A 21,376-nucleotide genomic window follows, 5' to 3' on the forward strand; every position below is an offset into this window, starting at 1 on the left:
TGAACTCAGGTACTCCTGAATCCAGGGTCGGTGCTTTATCCACTGCGCCACCTAGCCGCCCCAGCATTCTTAATAAAATCATAGTTACCCAGAAACTATGTCTCTTGAACTTTTTTAATGTTATCTTACTCAGTTGATGTTCTGAACCCAGGTGTTGCAGGACCCCAGGGTGAGAAAGGCATCAAAGGAGATGGCGGCCTGACAGGTCCTAAAGGTGAAGCCGGCACCAAAGGAGATAAAGGAGACCAGGGACTCACAGGTGAGTCCTGTTTTATTGTTACCTAGAAGGCATTTGAGAACTGTGAATAGCAATTCAATTCAACAAACATTTATTAAGTAAATACTACATGCATCACACTAATCCAGGTATTGAGGATAGAAAAACAAAAATGGGACCGTCTCATATCTCAAGGAGTCTATGCTTTCTGAGGGTGGACTGTTGGGGAAGGAAAGTGAGGGATGCATAACCATATGCACAAAAAAGGAAACAAGGTAATTTGAGGAGGGAAAGAATTCTGATATCTAGGGGGATTCCATAAGTCACCAAAGCCTACAAGGAAAAAGACTCAATGATATGAAATTCAGGATGGAAAACATGGTAGCAAGTGGACATGACTGGTGGAAAAGGTATGGAGATGGGAGATGGAATGTCAGATTCTGGTAACAATAGACCAGATGACTGGAACATATTGTGAAAGGGGATAATATGAAGAAGACTAGAAAGGTAAATTGTGGAAGGCCTTGAACACCATATTAGGGAATTCTCTTAGCAGCAATAGGGAGCCACTAAAGAATTTTTTAATGGGGGAGTGAACATGATCCAACAAATGCCTTAGGAAGATATTTTAGCAGTTGTGTGGAGGATGGATCAGAGGGAGAGGAAGATTTAAATAATGTAGGATAACTTAAAAGATTTAAAATAAGTTGTGAAAAGAAAAGGGAAGGGGATTTTATTAGAGGATAGAAGAGTAAAGGGAGGTATGGGAGAAAAGGAATGAAAATGGGTGGAAATAAACTGCAACGGGATGGTTGAAACATGCTGATACACATTGTAACCATCCCAATAGAGTTAGAGATAGATTTTATTATTTAGATGCTAGGACCAAAAAGATTAAGACAATATTGAAAAGTCCAATGAATACATAAAATGTATGCTATTTGTTACATATTCCTATGATAAAGGTACATGGAAGAAATGGGGGTTGACATACTTTGAATATATCTTCTGGATGCTCCTTCCATTTCTCTCGTGGATTTCTCCATAGCAGCATCACTTGAAAATGAAATTATTTTTCATTTTTGTATGAGTTCAGCATTTCAGAATTAATATTTTTTGTATGTTCATGAGAATAGTCTCTTCTTCTTCTTCTTCTTCTTCTTCTTCTTCTTCTTCTTCTTCTTCTTCTTCTTCTTCTTCTTCTTCTTCTTCTTCTCTATGAGGACTCCTTTATCTCCTCCTTCCAAAGCAACTAAATTATCATAATGTCCTCTTCTCATTCATTCACTCATTCTTTTTTTTTCCAGTCCTTCCCCTCACTCTTCTATTCCCTAATAAAGTCTATTGCTCCTTGCTTTTTCCAATTTATTTTAAATGTTCTATACTATCTCACATTATTTCAATCTTCCCCTCCCTCTGATCCATCCTCCACAAAACTACTGAAATAGCTTCCTAAATCACTTCTTAGACCATGTCCACTCCCCTATTCAAAAATCTTTAGTGGTTCCCTGTTACCTGTAGGATAATTCAATAGGTAGCTAGACAAAAAAACAGTGGACAGATGGACAAATGGATAGATAGATAGATAGATAGATAGATAGATAGATAGATAGATAGATAGATAGATAGATAGATGATGGATGGATGGGTGTAGGGAGAGAGTAATACATATACAGTTTCATAGGTGATAGATTGATAGATGATGAATAGATGATAATAGATAAATATAGATTATATATAGGGCAGATAGATATAGATATGAATATTGTTGTAGACAGGTATTCAAAGCAAAGCAAGGAAACTGGTTATGGAGATACTAAATGGAGGCCAGGCAAGTGATGATGAACATCTGAACTAGGGTGGTAGCCATGGTAATCATAGAATCATATGATCATAGATTGAGAGCTAGAGTAGATCTTTGAGTTTATCTGGCCCAATCCCCTCATTTTACAAATGAAGAAATGAAAACCAGAGAGCTTAAGTGACTTGCCAAAGGAAGTGGAAGAGTCAAAATTGGAATCAGGTCTAGCAATAACAAGTTCATTCTTCCATGTTCAGCACTTAGGTAAGGCTGAGTGAAAGCCCCTTGAATTCACCTTGTCAGGGGTAGAATTGCCAAGACTTGGCAACCAATAGCATATGGGGAGGTAAATAGAGGAAACAAATGAGGATGTAAGACTAATCCCCTGAATGTATCAGTCAATCAGATATAAAGTACCATTCACGAATCCTAGAAATTTACTTCACAAATATGGAGCATGAGGTTACTTGTCTTAATAGCAGCTCATATGAGAGAGATTCAAGTAGTGAAGGTGACTGCAAACTCAGTATGATCCAGTGGTATCTGGCAGCCAGAAAAACTTATGCAATCCTAAGCTTCTTTAGTAGCAACACAGGGTCCAGAAAAAGCAAATTTACACCTCTGTATTGGTAGGACTATATTAAAGTATGGTATCTACAACACTTAAAAAATAAATATGCAAACAGAAATGTATCCATGAGAGAATGAGCAGAATGGTGAAATAAACTCGAAGCCATGTCACTTAGGGAACTAGAAAAACAGTCTGAAGAAGAGATTTAGGAGACATGATCACAATGGAAGGGTGGTGCGACTTACTCTCTGGTACTCAGGAAAGCAGAACTAGGAAGCAAATTTTGGCACTTTATAAGGAATAATAATAAAACTGTTATTATAGTTGATATTTATATATGGTTTCTATTTTTGCAAATAAGCTTACATACATTGTTTCATTTGAGATTCATAATAACCTTATGAGGGAGATGTGGCAGATATTATCCCTACTTTATAGATTAAAAAGCTGAGGTTCCAAGAGTTTCAAGTGTGCTATAAAAGAGATTAACACACTTGGCAAGGAATAGAGTGCTGGATTTAGGGTCAAGAAGTACTAGCTTTTGCTTACTGCCTTAGGTTGTATAGAAGCCATGTGACCATGAGGATGTCACTTACCTTATCCTCTCTGATATTATCTCTCTCATTGGGCTTTTGTAGGCTTCAACTGGAATTATATCTACATATTCCTACATATATAGTGCTTTGCATACTTTAGAACATCATATACATTTCTATTATTTTACCACATAGCCCCTGAGGTTCCTTCTATTAAAGTACTCTTATACCATGTTGACTTTTTTGTTTAGTCATGTCATATGGTTGGTTCAGATTGAGTTTGAAGTCTGCTATATTAACCCTTGATGTTTTTTTTCTCCAGTTGTCATAAGCTTCTATTAAACCAGGTTTCTTTTTATATCATGTAGTTTATTTTGTTTGTTTGTTTGTTTGTTTTTGTGTGGGGCAATGGGGATTAAGTGACTTGCCCAGGGTCACACAGCTAGTAAGTGTTAAGTGTCTGAGGCCAGATTTAAACTCAGGTACTCCTGAATCCAGGGTCGGTGCTTTATCCACTGCGCCACCTAGCTGCCCCCATGTAGTTTATTTTTTTACCTATGTTGGTACTTTATATTTAATTGTGATTCTTTTTTTTACTAAATCTTTATTGAATATTTATAATGTAAAAGGCCTAATCCTAATTACTATAGGGGCCACCAAAAAAAAAGTGTAAGGCTCAGAAGGCTGATGATCTAACCTGGAAGTTATAAAGTCTCAGCCAGGTTGGGGAATGGATAAAGTGCTGGGCCTGCAGTTAGGAAGACTCCTCTTTGTCAGTTCAAATCTGACCACAGACTAGCTGTGTGACCCTGGGCCAGTCACTTAACCTTGGTTGCCTCAGTTTCCTCATCTGTAAAATGATCTGGAGAAGGAAATAGCAAATCACTCCAGTATCTTTGCCAGGAAAACCTCAAATGGGGTCACAAAGTCATAAATGACTGGAAAATGACAGCAGCAAAAACAAAAGTCTTTAAAAGTTAGATAATCTCTGTCTAATACAACTGTATATGGATTATCATAAAGCAATACAAGATTAGTTACTTAAGAAGCAGTGCAGGCAGGGATCTTCTAGAGTCAGCTCCTACTATCTAGATAGAAGTATAAATATGAGCATTTACTCTTTGGAAATTGGTAAACTCTTTAAGTTAGGGCTTGGTTTGTTTTGTTGATTGTCTAGGCTTAAGAAAATGATGGAGAAAATATTAATGCCTATAAGCTTTAAAGTGTTTTGTGCGTGTGTGTGTGTGTGTGTGTATACACACACACACCTCTAGAGAGTTGGTTGTTCAACATTTCATAGCATAACTATTAAGTATAGGCAATAAGTACCTCCAATTCAAAGAAGAAAGGTTGGTCTGAGAGGTCACCAGAATATAGATATTTAGAGAAGAAGGGGAAAAGCATTTGATTCCTAAGGGAGTAGGAGTGGAGAGGCAGGGCAGGGAATTCTAAGATGGATTTTTAAAGAAATGCTTAGTGAACATATAGAAAAGGAAGTAGTAGCCACAAGGAGCTGGCTTCATCAATAATGGATCTGGCCAGACTAAACAGCTGAGGAAATAGAGGAGGAAACACAGAGGTCAGATGATTTTCTGGTTGTAATTCAGCTTTTCAGTGAGTTTCCAGTCATGGGAGAACCTAGATGCCAGGTCTCCTCCCTCTAAGCCCTTTGACTTTTGGCTCCTAGCCAACCTAAAAGCATTTGCCTAAATACCAAGCAATACAATTGCCCCATGTCCCCAGATCTGCTCTCAGAAGTCTTGCTGCTTGATCCTTTGCCCAAGTTGGAAAATGAAATTTCCTATTTTTGTGATGAAAAATTCAATGGTTTCGTTTCCTCAGGAATCAAGAACCCCATCCTGAAGGCCCCCCTGAAGCCTTTCTAAGAGATAATCACAAGATTTCTCTTACCCAATTCACCACAGTACTTGTGGTTTCTAGAAAAATGAAAGTAGTATTGAATGCAAATAGTATTGAACCTGGCCTAAAGGGGAGGCTCTAAGGTAAAAACCCCAACCCTGTGGTTTCCCTGAGACTTGTGCAAAAAGGGTAAAATCTCAGAGTTGGTAGGTACCTCATGGCCTTGATGAACTCTAGGGTACCTTCTAGCTCCTGATCATGGGATCCTTAGATTCAAGAGCTAGAAAAGACCTTAGAGATCATTTTATCTAGCTGGGTAGAGCAGTAGATATAGCTCTGGGCCTGGAGTCAAGAAGACCCAAATTCAAATTCAACCTCAGACACTTACCAGACAAGTCACTTCACCTCTGTCTGCCTCAGATTCCTCATCTGTAAAAAGGGAATAGCAGTAGCTTCTATTTCTCAGGATTGTTGTGAGGATTAAATGAGAAAATATTTGTGAAGTGCTTACTTTAGCACAGTGCCTGTCCTATCGTAGGCACTTAATAAATGTTTATTCTCTTCCTTTCCCCTTCCAACCCCTCAAGCTAAGGTCTGAGCTTGATGCTGGCTGGATAGAGCACTGGCTTTATTGTCTCTGCACTGGTAATTCATAAGTCTTATATCTAGCATTAATCTCTTTTCTGAACTCCAGTCTCACATCACCAAATTCATGATGGATATTTCAACTTGGATGTCTCTTGGACAGCTCACATTTGACAAATCCAAAACAGAACTCATCCTCTTTCTCTCTAAACCTGACCCTGTCCGAAACTTCCTACTTCTATTGAGGGTGTCATCACCCTCCCAGTAATCTAGAGTGATAACTTGGTATTATCTTTGACTCTTTCCTCTGCCTCATAACTTTATTTAATCAGTTGTCTTTCCATGCTAATAGCATATCTTTCTTTTTCTTTTCTTTTCTTTTTTATATTGTTTAGAATTTTATTTTCCAAATTACATGTAAAAGCAGATTTTGACATCAATTTTTTAAAACTTTGTGTTCCAACTTCTCTTCCTTCCTCCCTTCCCACCCCCAACCCCCAAGAACTCAAGCAATTCAATGTAAGTTATACATGAGTAGTCATGGAAAACATCTCTACATTAACTAGGTTGTGAGAGAAAACACATAGATAAAAACAAGACTTCAGATTAAGGAGTTGTCCAAAAAAAAAAATGTGTTTCAGTCTGTTTTCAGATACCATCAGTTCTTTCTCTGTAGGTGCATTGCATTTTTCATAAGTCCTTCAGAGTTATATTGGATCATTGCCTTGATGAAAATAACCACATGCTTCCCAGCAGATCATCTTATACTATTCCTGTTATTTTGTATACAGTACATTTCTCTCTGCCTCAGTTCATGTGGGTCTTTCTAGGTTCTTCTGATAGCATCCTGTTCATCATAACTTTTATAGAGTACCTTAAACTTCATAAATAATTTTCTTCACAATAGCCCAGTAAAGTGGGTACAATATGTTTTGCCATTGTAGTCAATCATCATAACTATTTCCTTCCATCTTTTTACCTTCCAATGATATTTACTCTATTTTTTTATCTTATTTTGCCCTATTCTTCCTCAAAAGTGTTTTGCTACTGACTGCCCCCTCCCCTGCTCTACCCTCCCTTCATTCACCCTTCCCTCCTTATCCTTTTCCCCTCCTACTTTCCTGTAGGGTTAAATAGATTACTCCTCCCAATTGGGTGTGTATGTTATTCCCTCCTTGAGCCCCCTCTGATGAGGTTAAGGTCTTTGAGCTAATTCTGTTTTCTTAAATTTTTCTTCTTCCCTCCCTCCTCAACTCTCTCTATGAAATCAAGCAATTCAATATATGTCATACATGTGCTGTTATGCAGAACATCTTCACCTTCCTCAAAAGTGTTTTGATTTTTACAGCTCCCTCCCCTAAACTTCCCTTCCCTCCTTCCCTTCTTCTCTGCCCCCCCTTCCCCCCACCCCAGTTTATCTCCTTCCCAACCCACTTTTCCACAGGGCAAAAATATATTACCATACACACTTGAGTATGTATGTTACCCAATTCACCACAGTACTTGTGGTTTCTAGAAAAATGAAAGTTTTGGCTCTTTGAGCCAATTCTGATGATAGTAAGGTTCACTCATTGCCCTATTCCTTCCCTCTCTTCCTCTCCCCTCCATAAGCTTTTTTCTTGTTTCCTTCATGTGAGCTACCTCTCCCTAGTCCACCTCTCCCCTTGCCCCTCCCCCAGTCTATTCCTCCTACCCCTCAACCCTATTTTAAAGATATCATCATGGGTTAGCTAGGTGGCATACTAGATAAAGTACCAGCCCTGGACCCAGGAGACCTTGAGCCCAAACCAGCCCCAGATATAAGATACCCCGCCATGTTTGCCCCACAAAGAACAAGGATAAACAAAAAATGAATGTTTTATAGATATCATCCCTTCATATTCAGTTAAGACCTGTGTCCTCTGTGTATTCCTTACTGAGAAAGTTCTTATGAGTTGGAAATATTATCTTCTCATGTAAGAATGTAAACAGTTTAACCTTTTAATGTCCCTCATAGTTTCTTTTTCCTGTTTACCTTTTTATGCTTCTCCAGAGTCTTGTATTTACAAATCAAATTTTCTTTTCAGTTTAGATCTTTTCATCACAAACGCTTGAAAGTCTTCTTTTTCATTGAAATCCCTTCCTCAGCCATCATCAGGTGGCTCCCCATTGCCTTAGGCTGAAACACAAAATTCTGGACCCTTTATAATCTGATTCCAGCCAACCTTTCCAGTCATTTCACATTATTCCTTTTTATATACTCTGTTCTCTAAACTGGACTCCATCTCTTGCCTCAGTGCATTCACAAAATCTACCCTCTAAACCTAGAATACACTTTCTCCTCATCTCCTCCTTTAAAAATTCCTATACCCCTTTAAGGCTAAGCTCAGGTTTCTGTAAAGTCTTCTCTGCCCTTCCCTGACTCTCAATCAGTTACAAGTTTCTTGGTTGGGGTTGGGGGAAAGAGATATTTTATTTTAAAGTATCTTCTTTTTTTTTTTGGTGAGGCAATGGGGGTTAAGTGACTTGCCCAGGGTCACACAGCTAGTAAGTGTCAAGTGTCTGAGGCTGGACTTGCACTCAGGTCCTCCTGAATCCAGGGCCGGTGCTTGTGCCACCTAGTGGCTCCCAGCTAGATAACTTCTTAAGTCAATTCTCTTTCAGCTCTAACATGATATGATTCTCTATATCTGGCATCTCACTTTTTATCTAGTGTTCTGACTTCCTTTGTGAAGGAGATGGAATTCATTTAACAGGCAAAATTCCATACCAATGTAAAGAAACATTCAGCAGAGCAACGTTGTTTTGCTTTGCTTTTGAAATTTCCATGTCCTGGTTAATGTTCCATACATAGTAACAATGATTTGTTGACCTGATTTCAACTAATTCTTCACAGTAATTGCCTTCATAAATCCCTGTCAATGTAAACAGTCCTTCTCAATAATGGAGTAGAGTGTCTGTTGCATTGCAGAGAAAGGAATGCTTAACTGGAGTAGAACTATTTGAGTTCTCTTGCCCTACCATCATAGAGCTAATGACCCTCAACTCCCCCTCAAATCACATTTGGAGTCTCTGAACAAAACACCTAAGATTCCAAATGAAGCAGCCTATTGAAGCATGACACAAATAGATCCCTGAACTTGATGGAAACTCTTACATGTAAAGTTCAGAGATTTCTTTCTCTCTTGCTTTTTCACCATGCAGAGTCTGGAATCAATTTTTTCTTATCTCTGGCTCCTACAAAAATGAGAATGTGATTTCTATAAATGAAAATATTTTAACCCAATTCTGTTATGACAAACTAGAATGGAGATCTCAAAGGGGTCATAATTATGGGATTTGACTGTAGCAAGTGCTTAACTGTTAGTATATTTGTAAAGGGATTTTTAGGCAGTAAATTGACAAAATTGAACTGTGTCAAACAAAACCTGTGGCTCAAAGGGAATAGGAAAACCCATCTGAGAGTAGCCACTCTCCCTGTGGGGTCCTTATTGGGGATGAGTTGCTGAAGCAAAGCCTAAAAACTTTTGGGTGGGGGAGCTTCCCAACCTCTTTCCCATCTCTATTGATATGCACCATGGATAGCTAGCATATAAAGAGTGAGAGCAAGGGATGAGAAAAGGACAGACCTAATGCAAATGAACTTTGAATGATGATGAGTGACAAGTTTGAGATCAAGGTGCTCTGGGAAAATAGATCTGAAACACAATCATATACTTTTTAAAAATTCTTGGAATGTTTTAAGTCTTGCATTTACTTCTACCCTTTCAGATCTACTTACATGAAGTACCTAGATTTCACTTTTTTAAAAATTAATTTTAGAAACTCAGAGGCTCAGATGAGTTTGGGAGTACTGATTGCCCCTGAAGGTCTGGTTTCTCATAAGGTGAACAGTTGATTGCTTAGAACTCATAGCACTTCCTGTCTCTGCTACTCAATGTGGGCAATGAATCATGTGCTGCCTCATCACCTCCCTCTCACTGTTGTCCTTATTAACTCTTGTGTTGTTGTTTAACCTTGCACTTGAGGATTATTTGGTGAAGGAGGGCTACTGAGATCTTATCTTAGCAGGTCTCTCTGTCCCCCTTATGATAAGCCTGCAATGCTCAGGCCTCAATAGCCCCAAACCACTCAAAGCAAGCACGATTTAACCAATGGAAATAATAATAATGTCAGTAGAGTAGTCCAGACCTGTGAGAGGCAGCATCAGTTAGTGGATGGATGACCAGACATAGAATCAGGAAGACCAGAGTTCATGCCCTATCTCTCATGCTAGCTCTGCAACCATTGGCAAGTCAGTTCAATCCTCAGAGCTCTGGGAATCTAAGTCCATAACCTGCAGGTGAGTTTCTGATCTTCATTAATAGGAGGGTTTTCCCATCAGAAGTTCCTCATGCCTTTGAAATCATAGATCCAAGAATAATAATATAAATTTACATAACACTTTACAAAGTTCTTATATACACTATCTATCTGGGTCTTATAACTACTCTGTAAGGTAGGTACTGTAGGTATCAGTATGAGAATTTTACAGATCATAGGATTAGAGATTAGAGCTGGAAACACCTTAGAGGCCATCGAATCCACCTGGCGCTCCCCCGCCCCCCCCCCTCATTTTACAAACAACAAAACTGAGTCTAGTTTGTCTGGAGTATAAACCACATGAAGAGGGAGGGGAGGATCATAGGAAATGTCTGGGAAAAGTTTAAGTGACTTGTTCCAAGGTCATACAGGTTGTAAGTCCCAGAAGCAGGATTTGAACCCAGGCCTTCCTAAGTCCTAGTTCCAACACTCTATCCACTATATTAGGAATGCCTAGATATTTGAAAGTTGCCATGTATTCAGGAGACATGATCAAAACTCTTCAAACCCTATGAAGAAGATATAGAAGTCTCAAATAATGGCTTCATCCTTTAACCCCGTCAAGTTGACTGGTCTCTGCTGGTGGCCTTCTTTCCATGTATTTTGTAGTGTGCTCCCATATAGACTGTAGGTTCTTTAAAGAGAGGCACTTTATTTTATATAGCATGGTATAATGGATAGAAGAACATCAGACCTGGAGTTAAGAAGACCTGAATTTTTTTTCTTTTTTTCTTTTTTTTGCGGGGCAATGGGGGTTAAGTGACTTGCCCAGGGTCACACAGCTAGTAAGTGTCAAGTGTCTGAGGCCGGACTTGAACTCAGATACTCCTGAATCTAGGGCTGGTGCTTTATCCACTGCGCCCCCTAGCCGCCCCCAAAGACCTGAATTCTAACTCCATCTATGACATTACTAACTAGCTGAGAGAGCATGTATTATCTCTGAGTTTTAAGTTTCACATCTGTAAAATGAGGGGGCAGCAAGGTGACTGGAATGATGTTGGTGCCCTCAAAAGAGAGAGAAAAGTGAGGAAGATGGGAGGTTTGGGGAGCAAGTGGATAGTGTCCTGGGTCTGGAGTCAGGAAGACTCATCTTCACATGTTCAAATGCAGCCTCCGACTCTTATTAGCTGTGTAACCCAGGGCAAGTCACTTAACCCTACTTGCCTCAGTTTCCTCATCTGTAAAATTAGTTGGAGAAAGCAATGGCAAACCACTCCAGTATCTCAGCTAAGAAAAATCCAAATGGGGTCACAGAATCGGACACAACTGAACAACAACAAACTGAGGACAATACCTTCAGTACTTACCTTACATGTTGTAAGATTCAAATGTGACAAAATGTGTGAAATGGTTTGAATATTTTAAAGAGCTATATTAATACTAGTTATTGTTATTTAAGCAGAGTATGGGAGTAGATTTGTGATCTAGTGCAGCTCCAGCAACTATGTGACCTTAGGAGAGTTACATAATCTCTATGGGCCATGGTGGCCAAATCTGGAGGGGCCAGGTTAAGTAAAATGAAGGAGATAAACTTCCATAGCAAACAATGCTTAGACAATAATAGTTGTTTGAGGGCTTCGTTTCATATGATAATGTCCTCAAATACCTTGACTTCCCAGTTCATCAGCATCTTTAAGTCCATCTTTAATTTCTCTTCGCTAATTGACTATCACACTCCTGGTAGCTCTGCTGATTTGAACCTTCTCTCCTCAAGTCTAGCACACTATCCCTCCCCAACTTTCTCAATGAGTAATATAGTCTTATACTTGACTGAAAGATCATTACTGAACATGAATCTCCTTCCCTCCCCTGTTATGTTATCTTATGACATTGAAGCCACATTCTTTCACACTTTTCTCCATTCTCTAATAAGTCCCTTCTATTTGTGTTCTTGACCTAATGTTCCTCCCTCCTCTCCTCCAACAGTTTGTCCCTGCAAATATCGCCTTTGTGATTTTCAACCTCTCCCTATATATTAGCTCCTTTCCTGCTGCCTATTCAAGTCTCCTCCAGTCACACCCAAATCCTGAAATCACCTTCTATAGTTTTGTATGTCCCCTATATTTACTCATCTGTGAACATGTTGTATTCCTCCAGTAGAATATAAGAATAGCCTTGAGGGCAAGGACTATCCCATTTTTCAATTTATAATTCTTTTGTGCCTTGCACAATACCTAACATATTATGGGTATTTAATAGGTGCTTGATACGTAATTCATAAATTGATCACCAACTTCTCTGGATGTCCCATAGTTATATTGAATTGAACATATCCAAAACAGAATAAATCTTTCTCCCCAAACTTCCCACCCTCCTCACTTTTCTCTCTCTTTTGAGGGCGCCAATATCATTCCAGTTACCCAGGTTCACAACTTCAGAATAATCCTTGATTTCATTCTCCCTCTCCCACATGTCCAAATCATTAAGCTTATTTATCCTTCTTCCATAGTTTCTCTTTCATTGTCAACCCCTTCCACCTTACACAGCCTCGCCTTAAGTCTAACCCTTCAGCACCTCTGAACTATTACAGGGACCTCCTCAATTGGACTCCCTGCCTCAATGTTTTCCCTTCCTAAATCTATCATCCACTTAACTCCCAAAATGATATTCCTTAAAGCAGCTGTCTAACTATGTCACACTTGCTCAAGAACTTCCAAGGGCTCCCTATTGTCTTTAAGATAAAATATGAATTCCTTTCTTTGGCATTTAAATCCCTTTGCATCCTGGTTCTTCTGATTAAAAAAGCTACCTGTCCTGATTTAAACCATGCTATCACCATTCATATACTTTCTTTGCCAGACACCTAGGGCCTGTGTTCCCTGAACTTGGCTTTCCATTTTGTGTTTGCCCACCTTAAAGGCCTAGAACAAGGCACAAGCATGTCCCTGAGACTCCCTAGCTTCTGTCTGGTTTCCACTCAAGTGCCTCTTCCTACACAAAACTTTTTTCTGATTCCCCAAGTTGCTGGAGCTCACTATCTCCCCCACAACCCTGCCCCCAGCACTGTGCTAGGCACTCAAGACACAAAGATGAAAGTGAAATCAATAGTCCAGGGCCTCAAAGGGCTTCAATTCTAATGGTATTCTATTTCTTCTTCTATGTATTTTCTGTTTCTCCCCTCCCCCCAGTAGAATGCAAACACTTTGAGAACAGAGACTTTCATTTTTGTCTTTGTGTTTCCAGAATCTGGCATAGTACTTGGCACATAATAAGGACTTCATGAATTCTGGCTGAATAAGGAAATAAAGTAATGGATTGGAAATAGCAAAAAAGGACAGATGCCATCATTATCCTCTGTTTAAGTCTAACTTGGGTTTTCTTGTCTTCATAGGAAGCAAAGGGGAAGTAGGCCAGAAAGGAGATGGAGGCTTAATGGGACTGCCAGGATCACCCGGTTTACAAGGTGTCGCTGGCGAGCCAGGCAAAGCTGGTAAGATGTCATATGATCAGATACCCTCATTTTCCATTAAGGTGATCCTGTGGGAAAGGTTGCCCGAAAAACTTTTTTTTTTAAATTTCAGGAATGAAAGGGTCCCCTGGGCCAAAAGGCGAGCCAGGTAAGAACTGAGAGAAAGAATATTATCTTCATTAGCTTTACTCCTACCACAAGGTTAACATCTGGTATTTATGAAGTCTCCAGAGCATCCTGATTGTGGAACAGAACTTCAGCTCAGGGTCAGACCAAGAAAGCCTCTCTATTTCAGCATTTCTGTGTGTGTGTGTGTGTGTGTGTGTGTGTGTGTGTGTGTGTTTTCCATGTACAATTAACCCAGTGATACTCTCTATGGGCATCTGGGTTTTTTAAAAATCTAGTTCCTCTAGAGCAGTTGAGAAGAAGAAAAGGGGCAGGACTGATTGACATTCTTTATTATACTTTCCCCTTTCTTCTGCTATGGAAGGCTAGTGCTATGAAATTATAAAACATGGTCTCTAACAGGCATAATTAACAGGATTGATTAAGCTGGGATTATTTTCGTTTAATGGGGAGAGTGGAGGGTATCGAGGTTGGTTGAGTAAGGCAAAGTATACGATTCGTAGGCTGTATACGGCTGTCAGAGCTGTAGCAATTATTGTGATGAGAAGTGCTCATAGGTCCTAACAGCCTTGATCTGCCAGCAGATTAGCAACAAATAAATAAAAAAATCCCCAGGAATATCTTTCCTAGTAGGCAGTTGAGTCACAGCTCAGGCTTCCTAAAGAGAGATGTCTAAAGGTTTGTTTTAGGATGTTTAGGGACAGGAGAGGGCAACTCCTTGACCTCTGAAGACAAAAGCAGAGAGAGTATCTTTTAATTTTTTCCACAAACCTCACTAAAATGACCATGAAACTGAAGGTTTTATTTCACTTTCAGGTCTTCCTGGAACTAATGGTATTGCTGGAATACCAGGTTTGCAAGGACTTTCTGGTGCCAAGGGAGAACCTGGCAATCAGGGCATTCCTGGACCACCAGGTAATTCAGTGCCATGAGCACTCGGCAAGGGCTGACGTTGTACCAGGCACTGAGCTTGGCACTGAGGATACAAAGTCCCAAACCAGGCAGTCCCCTCTCTTCAACAAGCATACTTTCTACTCCTTCATCTCTCCATTTTCATGGTGACTCCCAGTGGTTACTTCTACCCACTCTTAACCATCTCTGGGTTTCATTTGATCTCTAGGGATCCCAGGCATCACTGGCCTTCGTGGAGCACCGGGTGCAAAAGGAGACAAAGGAGACTCAGGTAATAAAGGAAGAACAAGAAACTAGGAGGTCAGATTCCTAGACAGAACATCCAAGGGCTCAGACCACTGCAATATCTTTTCTCCACTTGCCAAAACAACACAAAACTGTTTCTGTCTTAATCCCTTTCCTGTCTTTCTCTTAGGCCTCTTTTCCCACCCCACCCCCATCCTGGCTGAGGGATATTCTTCATCTCCAGAGTGTCTTCAGTGACTGAATTAACCATAATAGATAATAATTTGTCACTTTTATGAATGTAAAGCACTTAACTCTATCATCTGTCTCTCATTCCACAATCAGGATTTCTGCCTGGGGCATGAAAGGAATAATAATTTGCCTTCCACACTTCCACTGCATCTGTGGTCATCAGCTCATCACTGATTGACCTCTCTATATGCCATCATTATTAGCTTCCCAAAACAGTAATGATTCAGGTCAGGCCTTGGTGACTACTGATGTCCGGGTATGTCCTCAGCTTTGAAGGTTCAGAAACACAGTAGGTCCACCTACAAGAAAGCTACAATAAGGGGAGGCAAAGCGAGGCATTGATTCAGGCCAACCAAACTTGGAGAGAGAGAGTGTCATAATACCGTCAATTTACTAGCTTACTCTGAAAACTATAACTGTCGGGCTAAAACTAGAGCCTTTGGCTCAGTCAGCTTGCCTATTTCAATAAGGAAAACTATTTGAAAAACCAGATTTACTTCAGAAGATGGTTTGGTGAGTCCTTTTCCTTGAGAGGAAGAGTCTGTTGTAGTTTTTGACTAACCTCTGTTCTTCAATACTTTTCCTCTCTGGGCTTTCACGACAACCTCCCCTCAGTACTCTCTTTCTCAATAACATTAGCCCCTATGGGTTTAACTATCATTTCTATGCAGAAGACTCCTAGATCTACATATCCAGCCCCAGACTCTCCCAAGAGCTTCAGTTCTATATCAACAATTGTCTTTTTTGGTTTTGTTTTGGTTTTTTGGGTTTTTTTTTTTTTGCGGGGCAATGGGGGTTAAGTGACTTGCCCAGGGTCACACAGCTAGTAAGTGTCAAGTGTCTGAGGCCGGACTTGAACTCAGGTACTCCTGAATCCAGGGCCGGTACTTATCCACTGCGCCACCTAGCCGCCCCAACAATTTTCTTTTGGCTATTTCAAACCACATTTCCCAGAAATACCTTAAACTCAACATGTCTAAAATTACATTTATGATGTTTCCTCCAGACCTCTCCTTTTCTGGACTTCCTTCTTTCTTCCTCTTCCTCCTCCTCTCATGAAAAATAGAGACAATAGGTCTTCTTGTTTGTTTTTAAAACTTCTAAAACTTTAATTTAGTTTTTTCAATTAACCAAAATCTTTTTTTCACCTTCTCACCCCTCCCTACTTCCCCAATTAAAAAAAAGAAAAAAAGAAAAAGAAAACCTTTGTAATAAATTGCATAGTCAAGCAAAACAAATTCCTACATTGGCTATATCCAAAAGAATATATATCTCATTCTGCACCTTGAATCCAACCATCGCCTCTCTTCCAGAAGATTATCACAGGCAAAAGTGGTGGGGTGGGAGAGCTAGAGAAGTAAGCATTTCTATGACACCTACTATGTGCCAGGCATTGTGCTGAGCACTTTACAAATATTATCTCATTTGATCCTCACGACAACCCTGAGAGGTAGGTACTATTATTATACCCAATCTACAGTTGAGGAAACTGAGGAAAACAGAAGTGATTTGCTCTTAGTCACACATCTAAAAAGTATCTATGGCTAAATTTAAACTCAGATCTTCCCGATTCTAGGTTCAATACTCCATCCACTACAGTACCTAGCTAACTCTGATTAAAGGCATTGAGTCTTTTAAATGGATATTTTTGGGAGATCCAGTTTGAAATATCCAAAATGCAATTGGTGATATAGGACTGAGGCTCTTGGGAGAGTCTGGGGCTGCATGTATAGATCTATAAACCATTTGCATAAAAAATGATAGTTAAACCATTGGGGGTTGATGAAGTTATTGAGGGAGAGTATAGGGGGAGAAGTATCATTAAAACTCAGAGAGGAAAAATATTGAGGAGGAGAGGGTAGTCAAAAACTACAATAGACTCCTACTGTCCAGTAGTTTACATTCTAATAGGAAGAGACAACACACAGTCAATCCTCAACATTCACACATTTAATTTTCACTACTTCAAACATTCCAGTGATTTTATTAGTAACTGAACTTTCACTTTTGCATTGGCAGCCTTGCATATTTGGGGCTATGTGGAGTGGAGGGGGGGCGGGATGAGAGGCATGATGCATGCAGGTTTGTAGAATAGCTGGTATCCTGGTAGGTCCTTCACTGATCTTGTTCACCTTACCTTATAAAGAGCTCCCCTCACTAATCTTCCAACAGCAGTGATTAAAGTCACAGAAGTCACCCTCTCTTGGCTTTCAGAGGGTGAACAAGGGAAGAGTTTTACTGCAGCATAGTATTCACTGAAATCAATGACTTTTTATTGATGTGTTAATCCAAAATATCAGAATTCTAGGAAATTTCTAGTAAAAAAAAAGTTTTGCATATTGCCAATTTTATTTACTGTATTTTATGGTTATTTCATGGTTACTATGTTAGAAAAAGTGAATATTATCATAATTAATGTTTTGTTATTAAGAATTGTATGCAAAAAAAGTATATTTTCAGCAATTTCTAGCAAGTGATTACAGTTTTGGGTGATCATAGGAACCTGATATCCTATTTCCCATAGGTTCAATGTATCAACACTCACATTTTTTGACTTTTGCACCTTTTTCTAGGAATGTTACCTCTGTGAAAGTTGGTGATTGATTGTATCGATCTATGGAAGTGATGGCCAGGGAGGGGTATTTGGTCCTGAAAGTTATCGTGATAGTCAATGGGACCAGAGTTTTCCTTGGGGGAACAATGATGGTTTAGATCACAGTTCCCAAATGAGAAGGTGGGGAAAGATGTTAAAAGGAGATCTTATGCAGCTGCAAGGGATTATTGAGGCTAAGTAGAGTATTGGAAGAGTGGGGGATGAAGTGAAACATCACTAGGACTTATCTGAAAGAGTGGGTCAGAAGAGGAAGTCACCCTCAGGACAGAGGGGCAGCAGGGCATAGATTAAAGTATTAAAGCTTTCAGGACATGGTCTTTGGTATGGCTTCAAGTCTTTTGGCAACTCATGAGAAAAATAACCAGGGGTTTGGGAAAGGAGCTGAACTCACTTTAGGAAGGAAGTCTTTTCTTCCCTGATGACATTTCCTTGCTTTCTTTTCATATTTCCTCTATGCCTTCATTTCTATTTCCTCTGCCCCTAAACCTGTCCTTCTCTTGTGCCAACAAGCCCCAGGACTTGGCTCGCTGGCACTGCTTTCTGGTTTCTCATTCCTTATGCCTCTGTACTTGAATTTTCCCTCCCCTCTGAGCATTCCCTCCCAACCCCCCTGCCCCCTCCCCCTTTTCCATCCAAAGAAAACACAGGTTTCTTGTAGTTATTTTTTCCCTTCTCTCTTGTCCTGTTTACTGTAAATAACGCAGAATTCTCCTTTTAGGTGCCTTTATTTTTTTTTTACTACTAAATTAAGGGGAAAGTTTATAAGTTTACAAAGGTCTTCTCATTGGGTACTGTGATGTTTAAAATCTATATTGTGTGATCGCCTTAAATAAAAAAGCTTCAGCACCAGTCTTTGGGCATTACACATTTATTAAAGCATACAGATATTTACAAGGAGTTCAGAAAGTTAAGAAAAAGAAATCCTACCTAGCCTAGAGTTCTAGCCTGGTTGGGTTCTTCCTCAAGTCCTCCTCCACAAGCCTGCTTTAATCAAGAATTCCCCAGCAAGCTGATTGTGGAAGCTTTTTATAGGTCTGGAACAGAGGCGGTCCTTACACACTGCTTCAAGGTGATTGGTTGCTGTCCTCCAAATCCACTGATTTTGAAGGTGTTCTCAAGTTGAGTTCACAGTCTAGATTCTGAGAACAATACCTTCTTAAAGGATGGTCAGGTGTGATTACAATCCAGTTAACTAATCAGCAGTCAATCACTCTCACTTGATTCAATCAGTCTAGATTAATCTCCAGGTGGGTCTTTGAGTATCTGCTAAGTCCCATTATTTCATCACAGTATCAAGCCCATATGCAAATGTGGTAGGAACAAAATCTCCATCTTCCATAGTGCTCTCTTGCCTGACAGTTGCTCCCTTTTCTCCAGCTCTTGCCTTTAGTCAGAAGACCTAATCCTATCTCATCTGCCTGCTGGATCAAACTCTAAGTTTCTAGCTGATGGATTTAGCAAGGCCATGAAATATCTCAGTCCTTCCAAAACCAACTTCCTCAACCTTTAGTTCTGACTGTGAGATCCCTAAGTGCCCCCCATAGGCATCCCTTTCTTATGTACCCTTCCTCCCTGTGTTGGACAAGTCATTCTTCTGGGTTTCAGGATAGTCTTATAGTCCCCCTTCCTCACCCTTCATACTCCAAGGCCAGCCCTCTACTCACTCCCCTACCTAGCTGTCTTATAATAGGATAGCAAATCTAGAGCTGGAAGGGACCTTCCATTTAAAGATGAAGAAATTGAGGTCCAGGGAAGTGAAGCAGCTTGTCCAAGGTCACATGGTGTCAGAGATGGGATGGAGCCTTTCCCAATCTTTGTCTTCTGTTATCTGTTCTGAATAATTGAATACTTTTACCTCAAGGATCAGGAGATAATGAGAATAAATGGGTAGAGGGAGGAGTTGTAGCATAGTATAGTGGAGTCAGAGGGCCATCTCTGACACCACCTAACTATTATGACCTTGGCCAAGTCACTGAACTTCCCTGGGCTTCACTTTCCTCATATGGACAAGGATAGTGTTAGACTAGTGGGTCTGTGACATCCTTTCCAGCTCTATATCTAATGTAAGTGTATATTATACATTATATAGAAACATATTATATATACAAACTATGTGTGTATACAAATATATATGGAGGGGGCGGATAGGTGGCTCAGTGGATAAAGCACCGGCCCTGGATTCAGGAGTACCTGAGTTCAAATCCAGCCTCAGACACTTGACACTTACCAGCTGTGTGACCCTGGGCAAGTCACTTAACCCCCATTGCCCTGCAACCCATATATATATATGTGTGTGGAAAGGTTAGGCAATTTGTCTAAGGTTAAATGTATATATGTATATATATACAAATGTCTGTGCATATATAAATATGTGTTGTTCTATGTAGAAGTGTATTATGTATATATACCATAGCATGTAAAATATGCTTATATAATATGCATGTGTGTATGTATATGCATACATATGCACATGCAAATATACATACAAATATAAGGAACGACTTGCCTAGGGCCATAGCCAAAGGCCAGAGCCAATATCTGTTTGAGGCAGGACTTGAACCCCAGGCTTCTTGGCTTAAAAGCCAGTTCTCTATCCACTACATTAAATATATGATATGATATGGCATGATATATGATATGACATGCCATGATATCTGATATGGCATGGCATGATATGGCATGGCATGACATGACATGATATGGCATGGCATGATATGGCATGACATGACATTACGATATGATATGATATGACATGGCATGATATGGCATGACATGACATGATATGGCATGACATGACATGACATGATATGGCATGACATGACATGATATGATATGGCATGACATGATATGATATGGCATGACATGATATGATATGACATGGCATGGCATGGCATGGCATGATATGATATGATATGGCATGATAATGATATGATAATGATATGATATGGCATGATGTGGCATGATGTGGCATGACATGATATGATATGATATGGCATGATATGGCATGACATGATATGATATGGCATGACATGACATGACATGACATGATATGATATGATATATGATATGATATGGCATGGCATGGCATGACATGGTATGATATGGCATGGCATGGCATGACATGGTATGATATGGCATGGCATGGCATGACATGGTATGATATGGCATGACATGGCATGACATGGTATGATATGGCATGACATGATATGATATGGCATGACACAATATGATATGATATGGCATGATATGGCATGACACGATATGATATGACGTGACATGACATGACATGATATGATATGGCATGATATGATATGGCATGACACGATATGATATGGCATGACACGATATGATATGGCATGACATGATATGGCATGACATGATATGATATGGCATGACACGATATGATATGGCATGGCATGACATGATATGATATGGCATGACATGGTATGATATGGCATGATATGATATGGTATGAGGACAGCTAGGTGGCGAAGTGGCCCTGAAGTTGGGAGAGACCTAAGTTCAAATCTGACCTCAGACACTAGTTGTGTAACCCTGGGCAAGTCACTTAACCCCAAATTGCCATAAAACAACCAGGGCCAACTCTAGTCATCCTGATATATGTCTTGCCATTGGACCCAGATGGCTCTGGAGGAGAGAGTGAGGCTAGTGACTTTGAACAGTCCTCCCTCATTTAAATCCAATTTACTGAAATTCATGACATCCCCCTAGTGTTGTGGTCTTCTTTGAGAATGAAGGACAAAACAACAATGAGATGATGAGATGAGATTGAGATTGAGATTGAGATTGAGATTGAGATTGAGATGAGATGAGATGAGATGAGATGTCATACAATACAATATAATATACCACATATTTGAAATGCCATGTGCGTTATTAATGTATTATATCATATATTAAAATGTT

General features: G+C 39.8%; 1 protein-coding gene across 1 annotated transcript in view; it reads left to right on the forward strand.

Moving 5' to 3' along the window:
- Positions 1–21,376, forward strand: part of MARCO (macrophage receptor with collagenous structure) — a 57,682-nt gene that overhangs the window by 25,471 nt on the left and 10,835 nt on the right. The window contains exons 8-12 of the mRNA XM_043995436.1: positions 152–259; positions 13,243–13,341; positions 13,433–13,468; positions 14,263–14,361; positions 14,567–14,629. Coding sequence (XP_043851371.1) covers positions 152–259; positions 13,243–13,341; positions 13,433–13,468; positions 14,263–14,361; positions 14,567–14,629 — 405 coding nt within the window. The remainder of the gene's footprint in view (positions 1–151; positions 260–13,242; positions 13,342–13,432; positions 13,469–14,262; positions 14,362–14,566; positions 14,630–21,376) is intronic.

The sequence above is a fragment of the Dromiciops gliroides genome, chromosome 3, assembly GCF_019393635.1.
Source record: "Dromiciops gliroides isolate mDroGli1 chromosome 3, mDroGli1.pri, whole genome shotgun sequence".
Taxonomy (NCBI): Eukaryota; Metazoa; Chordata; class Mammalia; order Microbiotheria; family Microbiotheriidae; genus Dromiciops; species Dromiciops gliroides.